Raw genomic sequence first — 18,701 nt, 5'->3', positions numbered from 1 at the left:
ACAACAGCCTCTGTGGCAAGTGTCAGTTTGAAAGCAATGCTGTCCTAGATGTCTGTATGGACGTCAAGGGCGCGGGCGCTTGTGGCCATGTGACTAATACAGTATAACTGCTTAAGGCGGTGGTGGAGTACCCTACAACAACAAACTAACTAACTACGTTGGTCACGCGCTGTAAGGCGGCAACAAGCTGCATATGTATGGTGAAGGCAACACTTAAGGCGTGTAACTAAGTGGTTTACCGGGCTGTAAGGCCCTTGTACAATGTGTGAAGCAACAAGAGGTAATTGACCTGGGTGTTACCATGGTTGGTTGGCCTCCTTATATATTACAGAGCTACCTAATTACAAATACAATTATATGCAATACCGTATCAAATAAGAACCCCAATCCGCAGTTGGCCTTACTCATGCATATGTGTCACTGATGTGTCATAGTGATGTCATCAGGTGGAGGTGGCTATGTATGCTGAGGTCAGCGCGGGTTGGGGCGTGGCTTGGCGCTTAGCGTATGATATAAGCGCCAAAGTCATGTGATCAAAAATGTTGTCCATTTGCCTTTGTTTAAAATCAAGAAAATGGGAATAAATTCCCTGGTATTGAATGTGTCTACAACAAATGCAAATCTATCAACTTACCATCATTGTCTGCCTTGAGCACCTTGAGACACTCCTTGGAGATATGTTCAATGCACTTTTGCTCTTCCTTTTTGGTCATAACATGGAACTGAAGGACTGCATGTCCAAGTTTACCTGTCACAACCAAGCTTGGACCTATGATACAAGTGGGCTTAAAATCTGTGGCCCTATCACCAATGGACTATCAGACAGGGTAGAGGGCAACAAGGCCTGGGTTATGGGTTTATAGTAAAGGTGCACTAATGGCCAACTAGGGGCCTGGACAAAGGGTAAGAGTGAGCTTAGGATGAATTGACAAAGAGGTCAAGTCTTGCTGTTCTAGCAGCAACTTGACCTGGCTTATATACATAAAAAGAGCCACATCAGAAACAACAGTTACAAAGCATGAGTCATTTTACAATTTCACATCATATATCAAATATGTCACATGATCTTGATGAGTCATAAATATATACCAAAAAAGGAAATTATTCTGGAAAAAGATAGAAAATGGTAAAAAATCATGTCATGCTGTCATAACCCATATCTGGAGGGGTTATTACCATATATATCCACTGACAAAGATATATATGGTATATATGATGCACAGTGATATACTAATAATATAAGTTGCTGGTGGACATTGCACTCCCCCCACCCCCCTAGCTGTGGGCCAATGTTAAGGCCCACAGGCAAGGTCTGAATAATATATTATTATAGAAGAGATTATGACATCCCCCCCCACCTCAAATCCATAGTAGTTTAGTATAGTATTTGATAAAGGACTGGAGGGGGGGAGGTCATGTGACCTGGACTTAGAGAATATCACTAAGTCCAGCCATGTTGACCATAAGGCTCTTATATGTGGGAACCTGGGGGTTCTGAGTGCATAAGTGAGAGTATATGCGTGCTTGCGGTCATGTTGGTGTGCAACATGAGTGTGTTGGAGGCTTGACAAGGTCAGGACTCATGGGAACAATGGAGTGGGTTGTGACACATGCCAATGAAGGTCATGACATTACCCATCCTTGCACAGGCATTTTGGTTGGTGGCAACAATTTTGCAACTGTGGGACAGTGCTTCTGTTCTCTGTGCTGCTGATGTTCAAGAGCTTTGGTCTGACAAACATTGTGCAAAACAGACCTGCAAAATCCTCAACAAGTGCTCCAACTGGTGGTCATGGTGGTTGTTAGGGTACCATTAGAAATCCAAAGATACTTACATAAATAGTTACAAACATTATTTACAGTGGTTATTTACATGTAAGAAAGGAGGGGTGGGTTTTGGCCTGTAAGTTACTTGATTATGTAATGATACATGGACAAGTTGAAATGCTTGGGTACCATTGGGCACCATTGGGCAATTGTGGTAAAACTTGTGGGCCAATAGTGGTCATGTGTAGTATCTACTCAGCCACTCAAAAATTTCATAACACATGCTTGTTTTGGATACATTCCTAAGATTTTGAGCTAACCAAATGCAATGCTGCTTCCCCAGGACATTGCTTGGAACCTTGGGAGACTTTGCTCCCTCATCCCATGTCTGCTGCCCAAGGCCCCAACCACTGGGTCACACTACCCCTTTCAGAACTTCATCCTAGATGACAAGTGGACTGAGCACACTGGATTGCCCCAGGGCTCTGTCAATCACACACTGGCAGTTGCATTCCAATGTTGTGCAACTGCAGATGGGTCTCCCATTGAATTGAAGAGCCATGGCCCCAATCTCTTGGCTGTTGTCAATGTATTAAGCACATATATAACCAGAACCAATGGGGAAAACCCAATCTTAATTCAATGGGTTGCTGATCTCATCAGAGCCATCAAACACATTCTCAATATGGTAAGATTGATTCTGTTGTAGACACACATATACCAAGGGAATTTATTCCTAATTTCTCAAATTTAAACAAAGTTAAACAGACAACCTTTTCAATCACATGACTTTGGCACTTATACCATATGCTAAGTGCCTTGCCACATCCCCCTCCTTGCTTAGTCAGCATTGTAGCCACCTCCACCTCAATGATGTCATTATAACACATCAGTGACATGTAGGCATAAGTAAGACCACAGCAGGAGCAGGGTTCTTATTGGATTACATATTTGGTATCTTGCATTTGTAAATAGCTCTACTGTAGAATATTTAAGGAGGCCAACCAACCATGGTAACACCCAGGTCAATTACCTCTTGTTGTATCCTATATTGTACAAGGGCCTTAAGCCCAGTAACCACTAAGTCTCACACCTGTACTCACTGCCTTAAGCAGCTTGCTCATTGTAGATATAGCTGGTCATTGCCCTTATGGCCTTGGTGTTGTAGACACACTTGATACCAGGGAATTTATCCCCATTTTCTCAAATTTGAACAAAGGCAAACAGACAACATTTTTGATCACATGACATCAGTGCTTATCTCATACACTAAGTGTCAAGCCATGTCCCCTTCTGCACTTATTCAGCACACATAGTGTTGTACACCACTGTAAGGTAGGTACTTGCTAGTGAGGCGGGCGCTTAGGGCCATACAACTACTACACTACTTATGTAACCAACTATCTAAGGCTATACTACTGCTGCTTAAGGCAACTTACTACTAACTACTGTTGATACAAAGGGGCCTGAGGCCTGGGAGGTGTGATGAGTGAAGATGAGGGTGAGTGCTACTGCTGATGGGGGCTGGCTACTTAGCTGGCTGGGTTATCCTCCTCAATGAATATGAGACAAGGTAAAATCAACTTGGGGTCTCCAAGTGATTTTCCTGCTGTATATATAATCAAATGGGCACTTATCTACATGGTCTGTGTGCGTGAGAAAGGAAGTTATACATGTGAAAAAGAATTGTGCTGCAGCTGCGCAGAAGCGTGGATTTCTCCTAAGCGCCCTTGGCATGGCATCTTGGCATAGTAAGCGCCAAGATCACGTGATCAAAAAGTAGAAGATAACAAGTCCATAAAAAATAGTAAAATATCAGGAAAATTAGGCAAATCCAATGGTATATGTTAGGAGGGTGTAACACATAGCCACCTCCCACCTATGACATCATCATGACACGTCAGTGACACATATGCATGAGTAAGTCCAACTGCAGAATGGGGTTCTTATTGGACACAGGATTGGATATAGTGTATTTGTAATTAGATCACCTCTGTAATATATAAGGAGGCCACCAACCATGGTAACACCCAGGTCAATTACCTCTTGTTGCATCACACATTGTACAAGGCCTTACTGCCCAGAATCCACTAAGTCCATACCAGTCTACACCACCTTAAGCGGCTTCCTTGTTGTACTTACATAGTTTGGTATTGCCCTTACAGCCTTAGTCACCATAGTATAGTTGGTTGTTGTCATAGGTAGCTTGCCCACCACCTTAAGTGGTCCTTAAATAGTTGTTCCCAGCTGCAAGTGCCCACCTCCTTGACATCCTTACAGAGTTCAGGACACTGGTCATTGTAGATACATAGCTAGTTGTTGTAGGTAGCACTTCCACCACCTTACATGGTTTTCACATAGATACATATGGCCACAAGCGCCCACTGCCTTGACATCCCTACAGACATCTAGGACACTTGGTGTCTCCAAGCAATTTTCCTGCTGTATATATACACAAGGATCAACTAATTACAAATAGATAATGCATGTGTTACACCCTCAAGAATTATACCATTGGAATCACACTATCTTTCTCTATTTTTAGTATTTTTTATGGACTCAATATCTTTTGTTTTTTGATCACATGATCTTGGTGCTTACTATGCCAAGATGCTGCACCAAGACTTGCTGAGATGCTGTGCCAAGGGTGCTTATTGCAAATCCATGCTTCTGCGCAGCATGCAGTGTCCTGGACACGGTCACATGACCAGTACAAGTGGTTGCATGCTGGCCCAAGCCCAAATTTGGGGGGTAGCAGGTGTAATCATGGGTTGTCAGCAGAGGAATAATAGGGCTCTATGGCTTAGTGGTCAAGCTGGTTCAATTCCGGCTAGTTCTATTTTCCTCTGTTTATGACACTTGGTAGAACTTGGAAGGACACCAGTTCTATTCCCACCATGGGAAAACTTTTCACAGGGGCGCTGCCCACCCAAAAAGGGGCAGTGTCCTGGACACGGTCACATGACCAGTACAAGTGGTTGCATGCTGGCCCAAGCCCAAATTGGGGGGTAGCAGGTGAATCATGGGTTGTCAGCAGAGGAATAATAGGGCTCTATGGCTTAGTGGTCAAGCTGGTTCAATTCCGGCTAGTTCTATTTTTTGTTTATGACATGCAGCATGCTTCTCCTATTCTTAGAACTTCTTTTCACACAACTTGCCCATTTGTAAATAGTCTTCTCTCATGTATAAATACAGCAGGGAAATTGCTTGGAGACACCAAGTTGATTTTACCTTGTCTCTCCTCACAGACAGGTTTCAGTAGATCAGCTAAGTAGTTGGACTCCCATAGGTCCTTTGCTCACACCTTAGCCCCAGAAGTCACCACCCTCACTGGCCTAAGGCCCTCACCCATTGTGAGTAGATAGCTTAGCACTGCCTTAAGTGGTTTAGGATAGCAGTAGTTAGCCTAGATAGCAGATTCACATTGTTTAGTATGGCCTTAAGCACCTGCCTCCCAGTGTGTACCCAACCTTACAGTTGGCATACAACATGTCTCAACAGGATTCTTGCCAACAAGATGGTGAGTCTCCCATTTGGTTTTTGTAGAAAAATTATTACCCACCTTGGTAGGGTCTTGGAAAAACTATCCAAACAATCTCTCTTGTCTTTTTCCTCATCAAATGCAAAAGTTGCACAGGTCCTATCTCATCATTGTTCCTCTGTCTACACTTACCAACTGGACACTTGAGTTTAACAAATGGGTGCCCTCAATTGTCACAGTTGTGTACAAGGGTTCTCCCAATGTGTGCTGCACAATCCAACTTAATCTCTGCACCCAGAATTTCCAAGTTCTGCTGACAATCTTTGAATATATCATCAAGGATTGGCCCTCCTTGAGCAAGATCAAATGGGTGCACATGATTATTGGTGAGTAGTATTCCACCAAGTCAAGGTGTTTGATTGATGAGATTATACACAGACAAGGGGTATTGTATGAAGAATACTCAAAGTTGACTTTCTCAAACTCTTAACCAGTTCTACTCTTCTTGCTATTGTCTTATTCTGAATGGTACCCCTCTCCAAGTGAGTTGCACTGTCCTCTCAGATTACCAAATGCTAATCTGCTTGTAGAACAACCTCCCTAAACTCTGGGCCTTGTTCCATTTTACCTCCTCAAAATCTCCAACTCAGTGAAATTGTTTGGCAAATGGTTCAGCATTCCTTTTGCCAACTTGGGCATAGCTGACAAGTTGTTTGCCTTTATGCATCATGTAAGTTGATCCCATATTGGCATATACTGAATAGCTTGAGAGTATAGATTATGACTAGGGCATGAGGGAAGAATGTGTCCTTGGATCTCAGGCCTAATGCATGTACTCCTAGTTTGATTCATGTATACTACCATTGCCATTCCTGCTACTAGTATAATACTATAGTTTAACACATATACCAAGGTATCTAATAAGTATCTAGGCCTTTTGGGCATTGTGAACATCTGCTTGGAAGTGCCAGCTGACAGCTGCTTTTGGGACTCTCAGGGTCCTCCTTTCGCCTCAAAAGGGCTGTTGAACAATGTTTCAACTTAGCCATACCACCTGCCTTCAACATCAGCCATTGGTTCCAACCCCTCTTTGCCTCGTTCATTGAGCTATGCCTACCAATCCATCCAACATCCAGGCTGCTCAACTCAAGAAGCTTTATGAAGACAGAGCCAAATTGAACAAGATGATTAGTAGTACGTTGGCATATCATTACCAATGGCTAAATACTAACCTGGCAACAGTGCTTGAGGGCAATTCAAGCAATGAGAATCCAGTTGGTACGTCCCACAGAAAGTATTCTTGGCTTGGACTCACAGCTTGGTAATGGTGCTAGTACCAAACCACACTGTGCAACTCTTAGGCTTCACGGACTTCAAGAAACCAGGGCCTAAGGAGAGTTTCAATGTACAGGTATTAAGTGGACTAGCCAATAGGATGTGGGCATCTTCAAGGTATGTTGCTGATTTTGGCCTTACATTACTGCTAGTTGAGATATATATATATCTATCATATAGGCGGAGCTCAGGAACATTGCGGTTAGCCAGGGGGTAGATACCCGGCTTAGTATCAACAACCAGCGTACTCAACAATCCATTGCGGACACAGTGACTCAGGTAAGTGATGGTCAATCCTGTAGATCATCTGAAATTGACTTTTATGTCTATATGGCGTAGATGATCATATCACAACCCAAGATACAGCAGAAGATCTCCGACCCAGATTGGTTCATTAGGCAGTCACTCCAATCGATGCTAAAACCTCATCGGAGTCACATCAAAACTTAGCAAACAACAAACGTGGGCCTTTCAAAACTTATCTTCTAGTACTATGCTTATAGTTTCACACCAGCGTCAAGATCCAATAAGAATGAGAACAAGGACACAGGTCGAGAGGTATATAGCTCAAGTATTTTTGAATATTATCTACCCTCTGAAAAATCCCAATGTAGATGACAGAGCCAGGGGAAACCAAGAACCAAGCTACAGCACCAGCAACGGTGAACAGTAGTTCAAGCTCCAACCAGAAGTGTTTGTATTTTAATATCCACCTACAAATACAATTGCTCACAATCCAATACTAGTACGACGGCCAAAGGAGAAGCAAGCAAGCCGGGTCGTGGATGAAGATGAGGACACGGAGGTAAGCTGTCAAAGCTATCTTGTAATTGCCATTAATATTCTTGTATACGTAGCCTCCGGTTCAGGCAACAGCATCAAGCAATGTCAAGAGCCAGGAACAAATTATTCCCAACAACGCTGAAGTAAACCTGGATAGTAACGTTAACGTCATCAAGAGGGGATTGCAACCTAAAGAACCGAAGGCACGGCCAACCGCGGAGGACCTCCACAGCATCCAGGAGCCCAATTGGTCATCCCAGCAAAGTCGCCGTTTGCTCCGCAAGAGGATGATATGGACTTGGACGAGGGAGAAGATTGCAAAATAACCACTTGGAAGGTATGTCCCAACCTTTAGTTGGGTCTCTTGTCTAATGCATTCACTACTGTAGAAGAACAAGGCAACAGCGTCTTGCAAGCGCAAAGCACGAGACGATGACGCTGTATCCGAGGTTGAGATACCTGCACCAAAGAAGGGGAAGGGGGAAACTGTAAGTCTTTGTTGTGGCTTTATATGATATTCGTCCCACCAAAATTATTTGATCCTTTGTAGGTTGCTGCCCTAAAGACCCTGGCTCGCACAAAACTTATCAAAATTTCAAAACGGTAAGCATATATACCCAATTTGCTAACTTGATAATCCGAGTCTGTTTTTATGTTTGCTAGCCATTACCCGCCTCCCCACTACACGCTGCGCGTGTTACCCAAGCCAAAACACTTTCGTCACAGGGTACCTCCAGTTCAACGTCCATTCCGACCACAAAGAGTGTTCCAGCCCCTGTTATGTCAAAGGCGGAGATCAGGAAAGCAGCTACAAACAAAGCTGCTGCAACACGAGCCGCCAACAAGAAGGCAAAGGAAGATCAGGACAAAGTAAAGGTACGTATACATAACATCCCAGAGCTTACACCGCATGCTTAAGCAATTTTCATACTATACAGGGTCATAACAAATCAAACGCACGTAAAGGGAAGAAGTAGGACAAAGTAGGGCACCGGGCCTAGGAGCTCCAGAGGCAACGTCTACCCAAATTTCTATTGTTTCTTTTTTACAAATTATTCCTGCGCATGCGTAATGCTTCCCTAATATCATCCATGTACATAACTATCCACCAGCGCGTCGGGCGCCATAATACATTGTTTTGCGAGCCGCAAAACAGCCTTTTAGGAGCTGTACACCGCGCTTTAGAGGCAATCCCAGCGTTTTAGAGGCCATTTTACAGCGTTATCCGGCCACAAGTATGTCACGGAGGCCGCCTCACAGCTTGAAAAGAGACTCGCAACGTCCGCACAGCCCCCGAAAGGCTGCGTGCAAGACAAATCTACAGCCAAAAACAAGCTGAAACGGACAAAAAAGCCTGTTACAGGCCGACATCATGCGCAATTTTGGCGGTGAGATCGGCTGACCTACAGCACCTCAAGTGCTGTTATGCAGCGTCCTCGGGAGGCTGTCAGGCAGCTCTCTTGTTGTTCACAGTGGGGATGCCTTACTAACTATGATACTTAGCTAGACTACCCTACTATAACCCAACACTGCATCCCGGCCACGCGTATTCAATAGCTTCACCCTATCTCTTAAGTAGAAAAGATAAAAGGGTCTTCTATACTTAAAGCCGCATGTAATCTTGATATTGACGTTCTCCTTTTGTTCATGTGTCCGCATGTTTTAAGGTTATTGGAGGGGGAGTATTTGGACTGGTGTCCTGTATAAAGTCGTTAATATACGCGAGTGATACATAGTGTTTATATTTCTTAATAGAATAGCCCGTAGTAGTTACGAAAATGATTGAGAGGGAAAAATAGATAATTCAACAGTACTGAGCCACTCAAACAACATGGACAGGATGTGGTCAAGGTAGTACGAGTCTATTAAGCTGCCAAGTGAACACAGGTGAAATCCATTAAGTTCCGTTAACCCCGAAAGATAATTTAGTGGCATATGTGCATGGAAATCAGAAAAGACGAGCAAAGTCATCCTAGCAGGTTGAAAAGAAAAATTAACGTACAATTTAGTACTCGAAATTTCGGATTAAAACCAATTAAAAGTCCGAAATAAATATATTAGAAACTCATATCAAGAAGTACTAGCGCAAACAAAAAGTATCCGGACAAGGTCACGTGCCCAATTTCCTCTTTCATCACAATGCCCCCGTGTTGCAGTAAGGAAGTTTTGCAGCTGAATCAAGGTTGCATTTTGGCTCTACATGATGAAGGAAAAACGTATAGATATATTGAAGAACGTACTGGTGTTCCACAATCTACAGCTTGTGATATTGTGGCAAATTACAAGAAATACGGGTCTGCTACCCCTTGGCCCCGGCCTGGTTGCCACCCGCCCTATCCCCTCAAACTTGGCGGTCTATTGCACGTTATCTGAAACTCTACCCAGAGACATATTATGCAATTGCCAAGCTCGACGGGACTGTTACCAAGCGTCAAGTTCAGTATACTGCAAATCAAATGGCCTCCAGCGCTATGTTGCTCGCCAGCAGCCGTACCTCACAGAAAATGATTGATGCTCAACTTGATTGGGCTGAGAATAACACAAATCAAATTGGGATTGGTAGCTTGGGCCGACGAGTCCACAATTGACACAGAGAGCCAGTGCAACCAAAGTTACCCGGAAGCAAGGAGAAGCATATCTACCCAAGAACATGGTCCCAAGCTTCCAAACTGGTTGCCAAAGTGTCCCTATGTGGGGCTGCATTGCTCACGGCAAGAAGGGCCCATTGATTTGGCTCGAACTATTGCCTTGCATTGCTGGAAAGAAGGGCCGCTCAAGAGGCAGGGGCTCACCTCAGCAGGTATGCTGAACAAGTACTCAAAGGTCCACTCAAGGAGTTTTTGGATGAATTAGAGGCTGAGCGGGGTCACAAGATCCTCATCGTCGAGGATGGAGCACCGTCGCATAAGGGTCCACAAGCACGGGAGGCCCGGGCAGCACTGGTATAGAACAGCTAGCCCATCCATTGGGCTCTCCGATCTCAATGCCATTGAGCCATATGGCGTCTCCTCAAATCACGCGTTTTCAAGGTGCCTGGAGCTCGGAGAAATGCTGACAAGCTTTGGAAAGTGGCCAAGCGGGTTTGGGATGAACTTACAGTGGAGGATATCAACAAACACACGGGGCAGATGGATGCCTGGGTTCAAGCTATCAAAGAAGCTGAAGGGGGGCCTACTGAGTTCTAGGCAATTTATTCGAGCTAAATATGTATATTCAACTTTATTTCTATGTTAACATTACTGTACATCGAGAAAATGGAAGCCGGTGAATATGGGGGGGTCGCGTTGGTCACGTGTCCGGATATTTGTTGTAAGCGCTAGTACATATGTACATAGAAAGGCAGAGTTGCAACCCATTCCTTCTTAATCATTATTATACTAAAGTAACAAGACGTTCAGTGCATTAGAGGTTCTCACTACAACCTCGCCACCCTCCCTCACGCCCTTGTCTTCCCGCCAAACACTACCCTTTACAAGGCGTCCCTCTCTTTCAAACTCAATTTTACGGCCTTCTTTCTCTTCTCCAACAACGGCGGGAGAGACAATCGAGCTTGCCAGTTCGAAAGTCCCTTCATACGCTGGGTGCAGCTGCACGCTGGCAGGGGCATTCGAAGTATGGGCATCGAAGAAGAGCTTGGATCCCGCAGGAAGAGACGTCACGTTAACAGTCAGATGACCGTTAGTTGTAAAGAATGAAGCGTCGAACTCTTTTCCTGTCTGAAGGTCAAGGGTTGCAACGATGGGCCTTTACAAAAGAGCATAAATTAAAATATAAAAGCCTCGATCAGTGGACAACATACCCGTTAGATGTCTTTACATCCACCCCACCACTACGAGCAGACAAACCAACATCGACCTTGGCATTTTTGGTCTCTAAATCGGCCCAGCCATCAAGCAAGGTCAAATCCCCTCGGATCGGGGCGTTTCTGCTCTTCACAGTGGCATTGTAGCCCTTGGAGACAATAGCGGAGCCAAGTAAGACGCCGGCCTCTCGAGTTTGAAGGTCAAGTCCAGCAAAAGTTGGGATCTCGCTCTCAATCTCAAGGGAGCTGGAGGATGAAGGAGTAAGGGCAAGATCGTGTGTGAAGAAGGGGAGACGAGTTTTAAGTCCTGGAAGTTGACCAGTGGGGACACGAAGTATGATGTGGATAGGTCCTCGGAAATGAGGGCCGTGAGGGAATGGGTGGGGTGGAGGCGGTGGTGGAGGCAAATCGTCTCCTGATGGAGGTCGTGAAGGAGGTCCCCGAGGTGGCGGTGGGGGAAGTTTGCGACCCGGTGGAGGAGGCGGCATAGGATGCTCGCCAGGGGGGGAATGAGGGATTTCCGGGTTTATAGATAGATCATGATCAAAGGATTCGAAGCCTTCCTCTCCATCCTTGAGGTCAGATTCGTAGTCACCATCCTGAGAGTGATCTCGTTTCCACCACGCCTTCGCCTTGGCCTTCCATCCATGTCGACTGCGACCACGCATATATCCCTGAAATAAAGCATAGTGAGAATGATTAGCTAAACCGAATCAAATGATAGACTCACAACTAATCCTAGTCCAACATCTTCCCCGTCTTCGCTTTTGAACACACATACTTGACCATGCGAACCAAGAACTTCGGCCTGGATGATATCAACACCCTCGGAAGCGGGTTCAACCCGCAGTAATCCAGATCCGAGGAAACCGATCGAAGCAAAGCGAAGCTCAGCTACCGAAGGTGAAAGGTTGTATACTTGAGAGTGGGTTCCGTGGTGGCCATGAGGTGGAGGAGGCACAGGCGCACCAGGCGGGGGAGGAGGCACAGGTGCGCCATGAGGTGGAGGTGGAGGCATGCGGGAACCTGGTGGAGGAGCAGGGGGAAGGGGCGAATGCCTATGGGGATGCCGACCTTCGAATCTGAGCGGTGTGTCGAAATCAAAGTCTTCCCATATGCTACAAATGGACAGAGTGTTCCCAGTCATGGTGGTGAGGTCGCTTCCATCCCCATGAGTCAAACCTTTTGTGCTCCTGAGCGCATACATTCAACGTTTTATCACAATTGACGAGATATATGAATCATACCCATCCAGAGCCGGCTTTCAATGCGCTAGTGACGATGAACCATGCAGCTGTACCCAGTGCAGCGCCTTTCAACAGACGCTTGGTCGCAGTATTACGAGAAACATCAGGCTCGAGCGGTTGGCTCTCGAGCTTGGGCGTTGTGGGAAGTGCAATCTTTCCTGGGGACATCAGGGGAGGGGGAGGGAGGGATTGGAAGATCACAAGGAAGGGGCAAGGTACTAAAATACCGAGCCGAGAGGAAGATATGGTAGTAAAGTGACGTGCTACGCCCTGGTAGGTTTTAATATAGTTAATCAGAGAGGTACGGATTATTCTATTACCAGATGCTGCGCAGCTGCGCGTGGGGGGCGATTTGATCACGGTGCTGCGCGTTCAAGTCGGGTGCCAAGCGGGTGCCAAGTGCCTTTCAAGCGAAGACACACCCGCGTACATGTCTCATTAGACTACAAAAATTATCCAGTGAACCATAGCTGGAAAGTTATACGTTACAAGAGGTCTAAACTCCGCTGTGCTGTAGCTGAAGGAAACACTGACCAAACTCGGTAAAAATTTCTTCCTCGACCCTGGCAGGTCTCAAAAGTACCGAAAATATCACAGGCATCATATGCACATCGATGGGCTCAGCTTACCCCTGTCTTTATCGCATGTTCCCACCTGGCGGCAGTCACTGTGAAATCATCACTCATGCTCCAAAGTGAGAAGGTTATACATTTGCGGACCTACGCAGCCGAATATACTATCCGGTGGAGTCGAATCGACCAAAGTCATGGGGTTATGGAAAATGGCTAATAAGACTTAGTACGTACAATCAAGTTCACATGCCTGTTTGAGCTTAATTGTTACACGCACCGGCAGCGCAGTCACTCCCTTGGTGGGTCTAGAAGCAAGCGATACCTCATTACCTCGGAGACGCACTCTCCAGTCCTTGGCAAAATCAAAACTCCGTGAATAGCAAATGAGATAGCGTACAAGATGAGCCATATTTTATATGTGTGGTATATACTGAGCCCAAGCTATGCAAAATTTATCAGTGTCACGAAAACCAGATAGATTGGTCATACGCTCACATATCTGAAAGTAGGCTTCATGCGGGGCTACGGATAACTCCCAAAATGCTTCGGAGAAATGTTTGAACAAAGAATCTCGGGCCTATAAACGGATCGCTTACCATAACCCAGTACAACACATCGCATGACAATCAATATTAGTGACAGGAGATGCCGTACTGACGTATGAACTTTAAGAGGGTCACCAATTTCGGGCAAGAGTTGTAAAATCCCTCGCCCCCAGATAAGGCCTGCGAACGCAGCGAGTGGTATAACAATAACCCAACTGTCAACAATAAGCACGTAGATCTACTGGTATGTGAAATGACATGGCGACTCACGCTATAAAAGTGTTCCGCAGCGTGGCCACAACTGGTGCTGGTTGGCTTTCTTCGTGCAGAAGCCATCCACACGCAAGGACAATTGGCCAAGGGCCCCAAGTAAGAATAAACAGAAAGGTTGTGTGGAACCATTGCAACCTAGACGATCGACCGTACTTGCGTATGTGGGGAATTCCAACGTCAATGTGTGCAATTTCCTTCCACGCTGGGTGATGTAGAACCCCGGCGAGACGCAACAGGAGCAATGCACCCGCAGAAGGAAGGAACCACAGCTCGAGCGCAGTAACATACATTCCCTGTGATCCCTTTCTGTGAGCGGCCTAGCTAGTTTAGTATCAGACATTGAACTTACCGTTGCGAGCCTGGCTACAACATAGCTAAGCATTGAAAATTAGTTATAGACCAGATAAAATACGAAAACGCTTACACAATGAACCAAATAACCTGTAGAAGCAACAAAATCGTGGCTGCCTGAGGAAGAGGGTAGCCCATAAACGTTCCACTGCCCTTGGGGAGCCGATCCAACAGCCCGGGTATGAAGGTTGCCTCTTTGACTGTCACGATCCTATATCCTGGTTGAACATATTCGTGGAATGTAGGTTTGTTCCACCCTTCCGGTTGTTCCGAGACCATCTGCAATACATTCAAATACTCCTGGGTGTACGCAGTTGAATAGTCTTCGCCCTTGTTTAAGCTGAGCGCCGACTTGGATGCCGGGTTCTCGACGTCCTCCCGCGGTGGCAGAGCACCTTTAACGGCAAGCAATCCTAGATGCACAGCAACGAGCTGAGCTGAATTCGGCCCCGATTTTTTCGCGTTTAGAGCTTTCCGTTTGGACTCAACCTCGGGCTGTATCGGCGACGAACTGCATTGGCGAGTGCATATTTTTCGATCCACGCAAACTCTGTTTTCGCGCATGAGCAGAGAGATAGGATTTTGAAGAAACAATTTACCTGGCAAAATAACCTGGAAATTTTGGTAAAAAAAAAAAAAACGTTAACGGAGTCTGAAATTGAGAACCTACCTGTTTGATCGTGGAGAATATTCCTTTGAATAAACCATTACTTCCTGCGCCAGTTGATTGCCATGCAGCCAATAACTATCACAACGGTCAATGGATCACCCAAGTGCATGGAAGAGAACTCACCCCAGTCAGCCCGGCCGATATTAAAATCTGTGGCCCAGTACGTAGGGGCAAAGATGACAAAAATCCGCATCGAGCGAGTGGATCATTCGGATCGCATGCTAGCAAGCAAGTAGCCGAGGGGTCTCGAGCTGATACACCGAGAGCTAAAAATAATGCAGAGACAAGATAAAGCATAAATGTTGGTACAGAATTAGATAAGTTGTTCCCGAGCATTGATACCGGGTTTGAGTGCAACTCTAGACCAAGCAAAAGGCACACAGGTTGCAGGTAGTAGTTGGCAATAATCGTCAAGCCGTAAAAAGTAAGATTATCGGCAGGGTTTAGAAATGAATAATGGAGAAATAACAGGTGTTGGAATTTGTGGGCGGGTGTTGTGCCAAGTCGTAACAGGAGTCGTGGTTGACGGAGGCGAGCCACAAGTCAAGTCGCAAAACCGTTCGACTTTGTCGATCAAAACATGACGTGACGCCCCACTTTCCGAGAGCATAGCCACCGCATACCTCCACTAAACGTAACTGCCAGATGATCGACGTCTACTCCTGCCCCAGGCATGTCACGAAATACCGCACGCCACGGGGGTTCTGGATTGCGCACTCACTATTCCACCCCGCGCTTAGTCAATCATGTTGGATGTAGTAAAAGATAATTCGATTTGAATACGTCTACTGAATCTGTGAATTACGACCACGATGGCTCCCCCAACTAATATACTGGACCATATTGTTCACCTGAGTCCTGCTGGCAAACTTCCTGACGCAGTCACCCATTGGGAACGACTCGGGTTCAAGTACACTATATTCTCGTGCGAGTGCGCGGGACTAAATTAACTAACTACACCAATATAACAGAGTGACTCCTGGTGGTACACACGCAGGTGGCCTGACATCTAACGCGCTTGTTGCCCTAGCGGACGGAGTCTACATCGAGCTCATCGCATTTGAGCAACCCCCGACCGAACCACCTGCATCCGACGACCGCTGGGCAAAGAAGTCCCCGGGGTGGATAGACTGGGCGTTACTGGGACTCGATGACTATATCGACGTGATAATAACTGAGAGAGATAGATGGGTCAAGTCGGGAGTGAAGTATCAAAAGGGGAAGGAAGGAGGCAGAAAGAGGGCGAGCGATGGCAAGGAACTAAAGTGGAGAACAACCGCACCAAAAGAAAATCACGGACAAGATACTGCGCCTTTCTTTTGCCAGGACTTGACACCAAGGGATCTACGAGTATGTGCTCTGTTCGACCCGCTTGGCCAATATTTATGACTTTTTCAGGTTCCCGCTGCCGGTCTTGACACCCATACCAATACCGCGCTCGGGATAGCGCATATCCATTTGAAGGTACCTCAAGCTCAACTCGACAAAGTTCGCGCACAAATATCTGTTGTTCTTTACGCACAGTCCAACGAATCGGACGAATGGGAATTAGCAGTGCCTCACGGTCAACACAGCCCTGCTCCGAGACTGAAGGTGATTGGCTCAGCAGATGCGACTCCTGGAATTGTGGAAGTCGGATTTTACGTGAAGAAAGATTGGAGAGGGGACGCTACTGATGGATTTGGAAAGGTAGTTTTAAAGAACTGTGAACACAGGAGCCATCAAGGATACATAAATGAACGAGGGAAGAGAATACACGAATTTGGATCCCCCGAAATGGCTGCTTAGGAGCATTGTGTGTTTCATATTCTTAGTTGTATTTTATCCAGTATACGGCCCAAAATCATTTAATACCTGCGCTTTATAATTGAAATCTAGTTTGTAGGGAGCCAGTATGTATCCGCCATATATAACACGCTACCATCAATGAACTATTCTTTGCATAAGCACTGTGGTGTGATAAGATCCTGAAAATCAGTACGTCAGTAAAAGATGTCTTTTTTCAGTGGGATATGGTCTGAAAATTACAATGTTAGTATGCCTCCCTCAGCATGAATCAGACTATGGAAGAATTGATACCTAAAATCAGTATGTATTGATCTTGATTTCAGCTCAATTCTCAATTAAACACACGCACTGATTTTCAGCATTATAACCTTGTACAGTGAAGGTTGTACACACGACAGTGGGTTCGATCGCGAATATCGAATGACATTCACTCTTGCTCTAGGACATCATGAACCGATCGTATGCTTAGTCACTGACAATCGATCAGTGTATTTGTATCCAAATCATGACTCGAAAACATACATGTAGACTCATCAAGGACTACGACCACAATGGCTCCCCCGACCAACATCCTAGATCATATCATTCACCTTAGCCCTCCTGGTAAACTTTCAGAAGCCGTTGCACACTGGGAAAATCTCGGGTTCCAGTACGTTCTCTTCGATCGGGAATTAGCACAATTTCGATTGACCTTGTATTGGGCAGCGTCATTCCTGGTGGTACACACGCAGACGGCCTAACATCCAACGCACTCGTTGCTCTTGCGGATGGCGTATATATCGAACTCATCGCATTTGAAAAGCCCCCAATTGGGCCGCCTGCATCTGACCACTGGTGGGCGAAGAAACAACCTGGATGGATTGACTGGGCATGTCTAGGTCTTGAGGATAGTGTTGACCAGACAGTTGCGGGAAGAGAGAAGGGCGTTGATTCGGGAGTAGAGTATCAAGAAGGAAAGGAAGGAGGAAGAAAGAGAGCTAGCGATGGGAAGGAACTCAAGTGGAGGGTCACATTTCCGCAACTAAAGCATGGACGAGGAACCATCCCGTTCTTTTGCCAGGACTTGACTCCCAGGGAGTTAAGAGTACGTGTTCACTTTTTAATTTCCACTACAAAGTGTGCAAATCACTCTGCTACTTTAGGTTCCTGCCGCGGACCCCGACACCCATACTAATAGTGCCCTCGGGATTGCCTATCTTCATCTAACCGTACCTCAAGCCGCATTCAACCGCATCAAGGCTCAGTTATCCGTAGTTCTAGGAACTCAACCTAACGAATCAGACGAATGGGAGCTTGCAGTCCCATATGGTCAGTTCAATCCCGCGCCAAAGCTGAAAGTGGTTGGCTCTGTCGATGTGAATCCGAATATAACGGAAGTTGGGTTTTACGCAAAGAGCTCCAGGGAGGGAGAAACGGCTGAAGGATTTGGAAGAGTTGCATTTATCAAATTGTAGATAATGTGGTTGACAATTACACCAAGGAATAACCATTGGGTATACTATCCGAATCAGTGGGTATATGCGCTAATATTCGTGTGATTTGCTCTCGTTGAATACGATTTACTCTAATTTGACAAAAGCCTATGGATCGAGGTGCTTCGTACTAGAAATAGAATCCGAAAAGTACTTGGACCACCAAGTTATCACATAGTGCGTGTGTACAATTTTGGAGGGCGTCAAATTACCACGCTCGCTGACGATTACAGAGTATAGAAACAAGTCGATTCTTAGGATTAGTACTAATAGCGCCAAGCACACGAAGAAGGCTAAAGGTACCAAATACATAGTTTGTTACTACTCTAAATCTATGAGCGCATAAAACATGGAAACAGGAAGAAGTAAATTGAAGGGATTTGCTCCCCCCCCCCTCTAACCAGACTGGCGCGACTATCGTGCGATTTCTCTAAAGTCGATAATCTTGAATGCGATGGATCTTATCGAAAAGAGGAATTTATACAGCAAGTGCCTGCGCGGTGCCAGGAGATCGTGTAGTTCACCTGGAGAATCACCACCGCGAATGGTACCCCTAGATTATAGGCAATGGCATCGAAATGGAAGCCATGATATTATACTACACAGTTCGAAAGA

General features: G+C 45.7%; 5 protein-coding genes across 5 annotated transcripts; 4 read left to right on the top strand and 1 right to left on the bottom strand.

Moving 5' to 3' along the window:
* Positions 1-6,357: 6,357 nt before the first annotated feature.
* Positions 6,358-8,343, top strand: RhiXN_01388 (uncharacterized protein; the record flags this gene model as incomplete). Its single annotated transcript, XM_043321207.1, has 15 exons — positions 6,358-6,442; positions 6,491-6,526; positions 6,583-6,659; positions 6,764-6,862; positions 6,923-6,972; positions 7,087-7,141; positions 7,198-7,276; positions 7,330-7,388; positions 7,441-7,522; positions 7,570-7,703; positions 7,756-7,854; positions 7,917-7,969; positions 8,030-8,085; positions 8,139-8,242; positions 8,305-8,343. The coding sequence occupies 15 exons, from the start codon at positions 6,358-6,360 to the stop codon at positions 8,341-8,343; spliced, it is 1,107 nt and encodes a 368-aa protein (XP_043187030.1).
* A 1,673-nt stretch (positions 8,344-10,016) lies between these two features.
* On the top strand, positions 10,017-10,551 carry RhiXN_01387 (uncharacterized protein; the record flags this gene model as incomplete). The annotated part of the gene is made up of 3 exons (XM_043321206.1): positions 10,017-10,166; positions 10,201-10,308; positions 10,396-10,551. The coding sequence occupies 3 exons, from the start codon at positions 10,017-10,019 to the stop codon at positions 10,549-10,551; spliced, it is 414 nt and encodes a 137-aa protein (XP_043187029.1).
* Positions 10,552-10,743: 192 nt separating this feature from the next.
* RhiXN_01386 (uncharacterized protein) lies at positions 10,744-15,501 on the bottom strand (the record flags this gene model as incomplete). Its single annotated transcript, XM_043321205.1, has 14 exons — positions 10,744-11,110; positions 11,166-11,842; positions 11,899-12,286; positions 12,351-12,361; positions 12,416-12,685; positions 13,045-13,082; positions 13,222-13,292; positions 13,646-13,747; positions 13,803-14,098; positions 14,155-14,179; positions 14,230-14,768; positions 14,827-14,901; positions 14,950-15,092; positions 15,450-15,501. 14 exons carry the CDS (start codon positions 15,499-15,501, stop codon positions 10,744-10,746), a joined length of 3,054 nt encoding a protein of 1,017 aa, XP_043187028.1.
* A 137-nt stretch (positions 15,502-15,638) lies between these two features.
* On the top strand, positions 15,639-16,614 carry RhiXN_01385 (uncharacterized protein; the record flags this gene model as incomplete). The annotated part of the gene is made up of 3 exons (XM_043321204.1): positions 15,639-15,757; positions 15,798-16,176; positions 16,225-16,614. 3 exons carry the CDS (start codon positions 15,639-15,641, stop codon positions 16,612-16,614), a joined length of 888 nt encoding a protein of 295 aa, XP_043187027.1.
* A 551-nt stretch (positions 16,615-17,165) lies between these two features.
* RhiXN_01384 (uncharacterized protein) lies at positions 17,166-18,068 on the top strand (the record flags this gene model as incomplete). Its single annotated transcript, XM_043321203.1, has 3 exons — positions 17,166-17,263; positions 17,320-17,698; positions 17,757-18,068. The coding sequence occupies 3 exons, from the start codon at positions 17,166-17,168 to the stop codon at positions 18,066-18,068; spliced, it is 789 nt and encodes a 262-aa protein (XP_043187026.1).
* Between the last annotated feature and the right edge of the window lie 633 nt (positions 18,069-18,701).

This window comes from Rhizoctonia solani, chromosome 16 (assembly GCF_016906535.1).
Source record: "Rhizoctonia solani chromosome 16, complete sequence".
NCBI classification, from domain to species: Eukaryota; Fungi; Basidiomycota; class Agaricomycetes; order Cantharellales; family Ceratobasidiaceae; genus Rhizoctonia; species Rhizoctonia solani.
The sequence above is the reverse complement of the archived record's forward strand: the minus strand, read 5'-3'. Positions and strand labels throughout refer to the sequence as shown.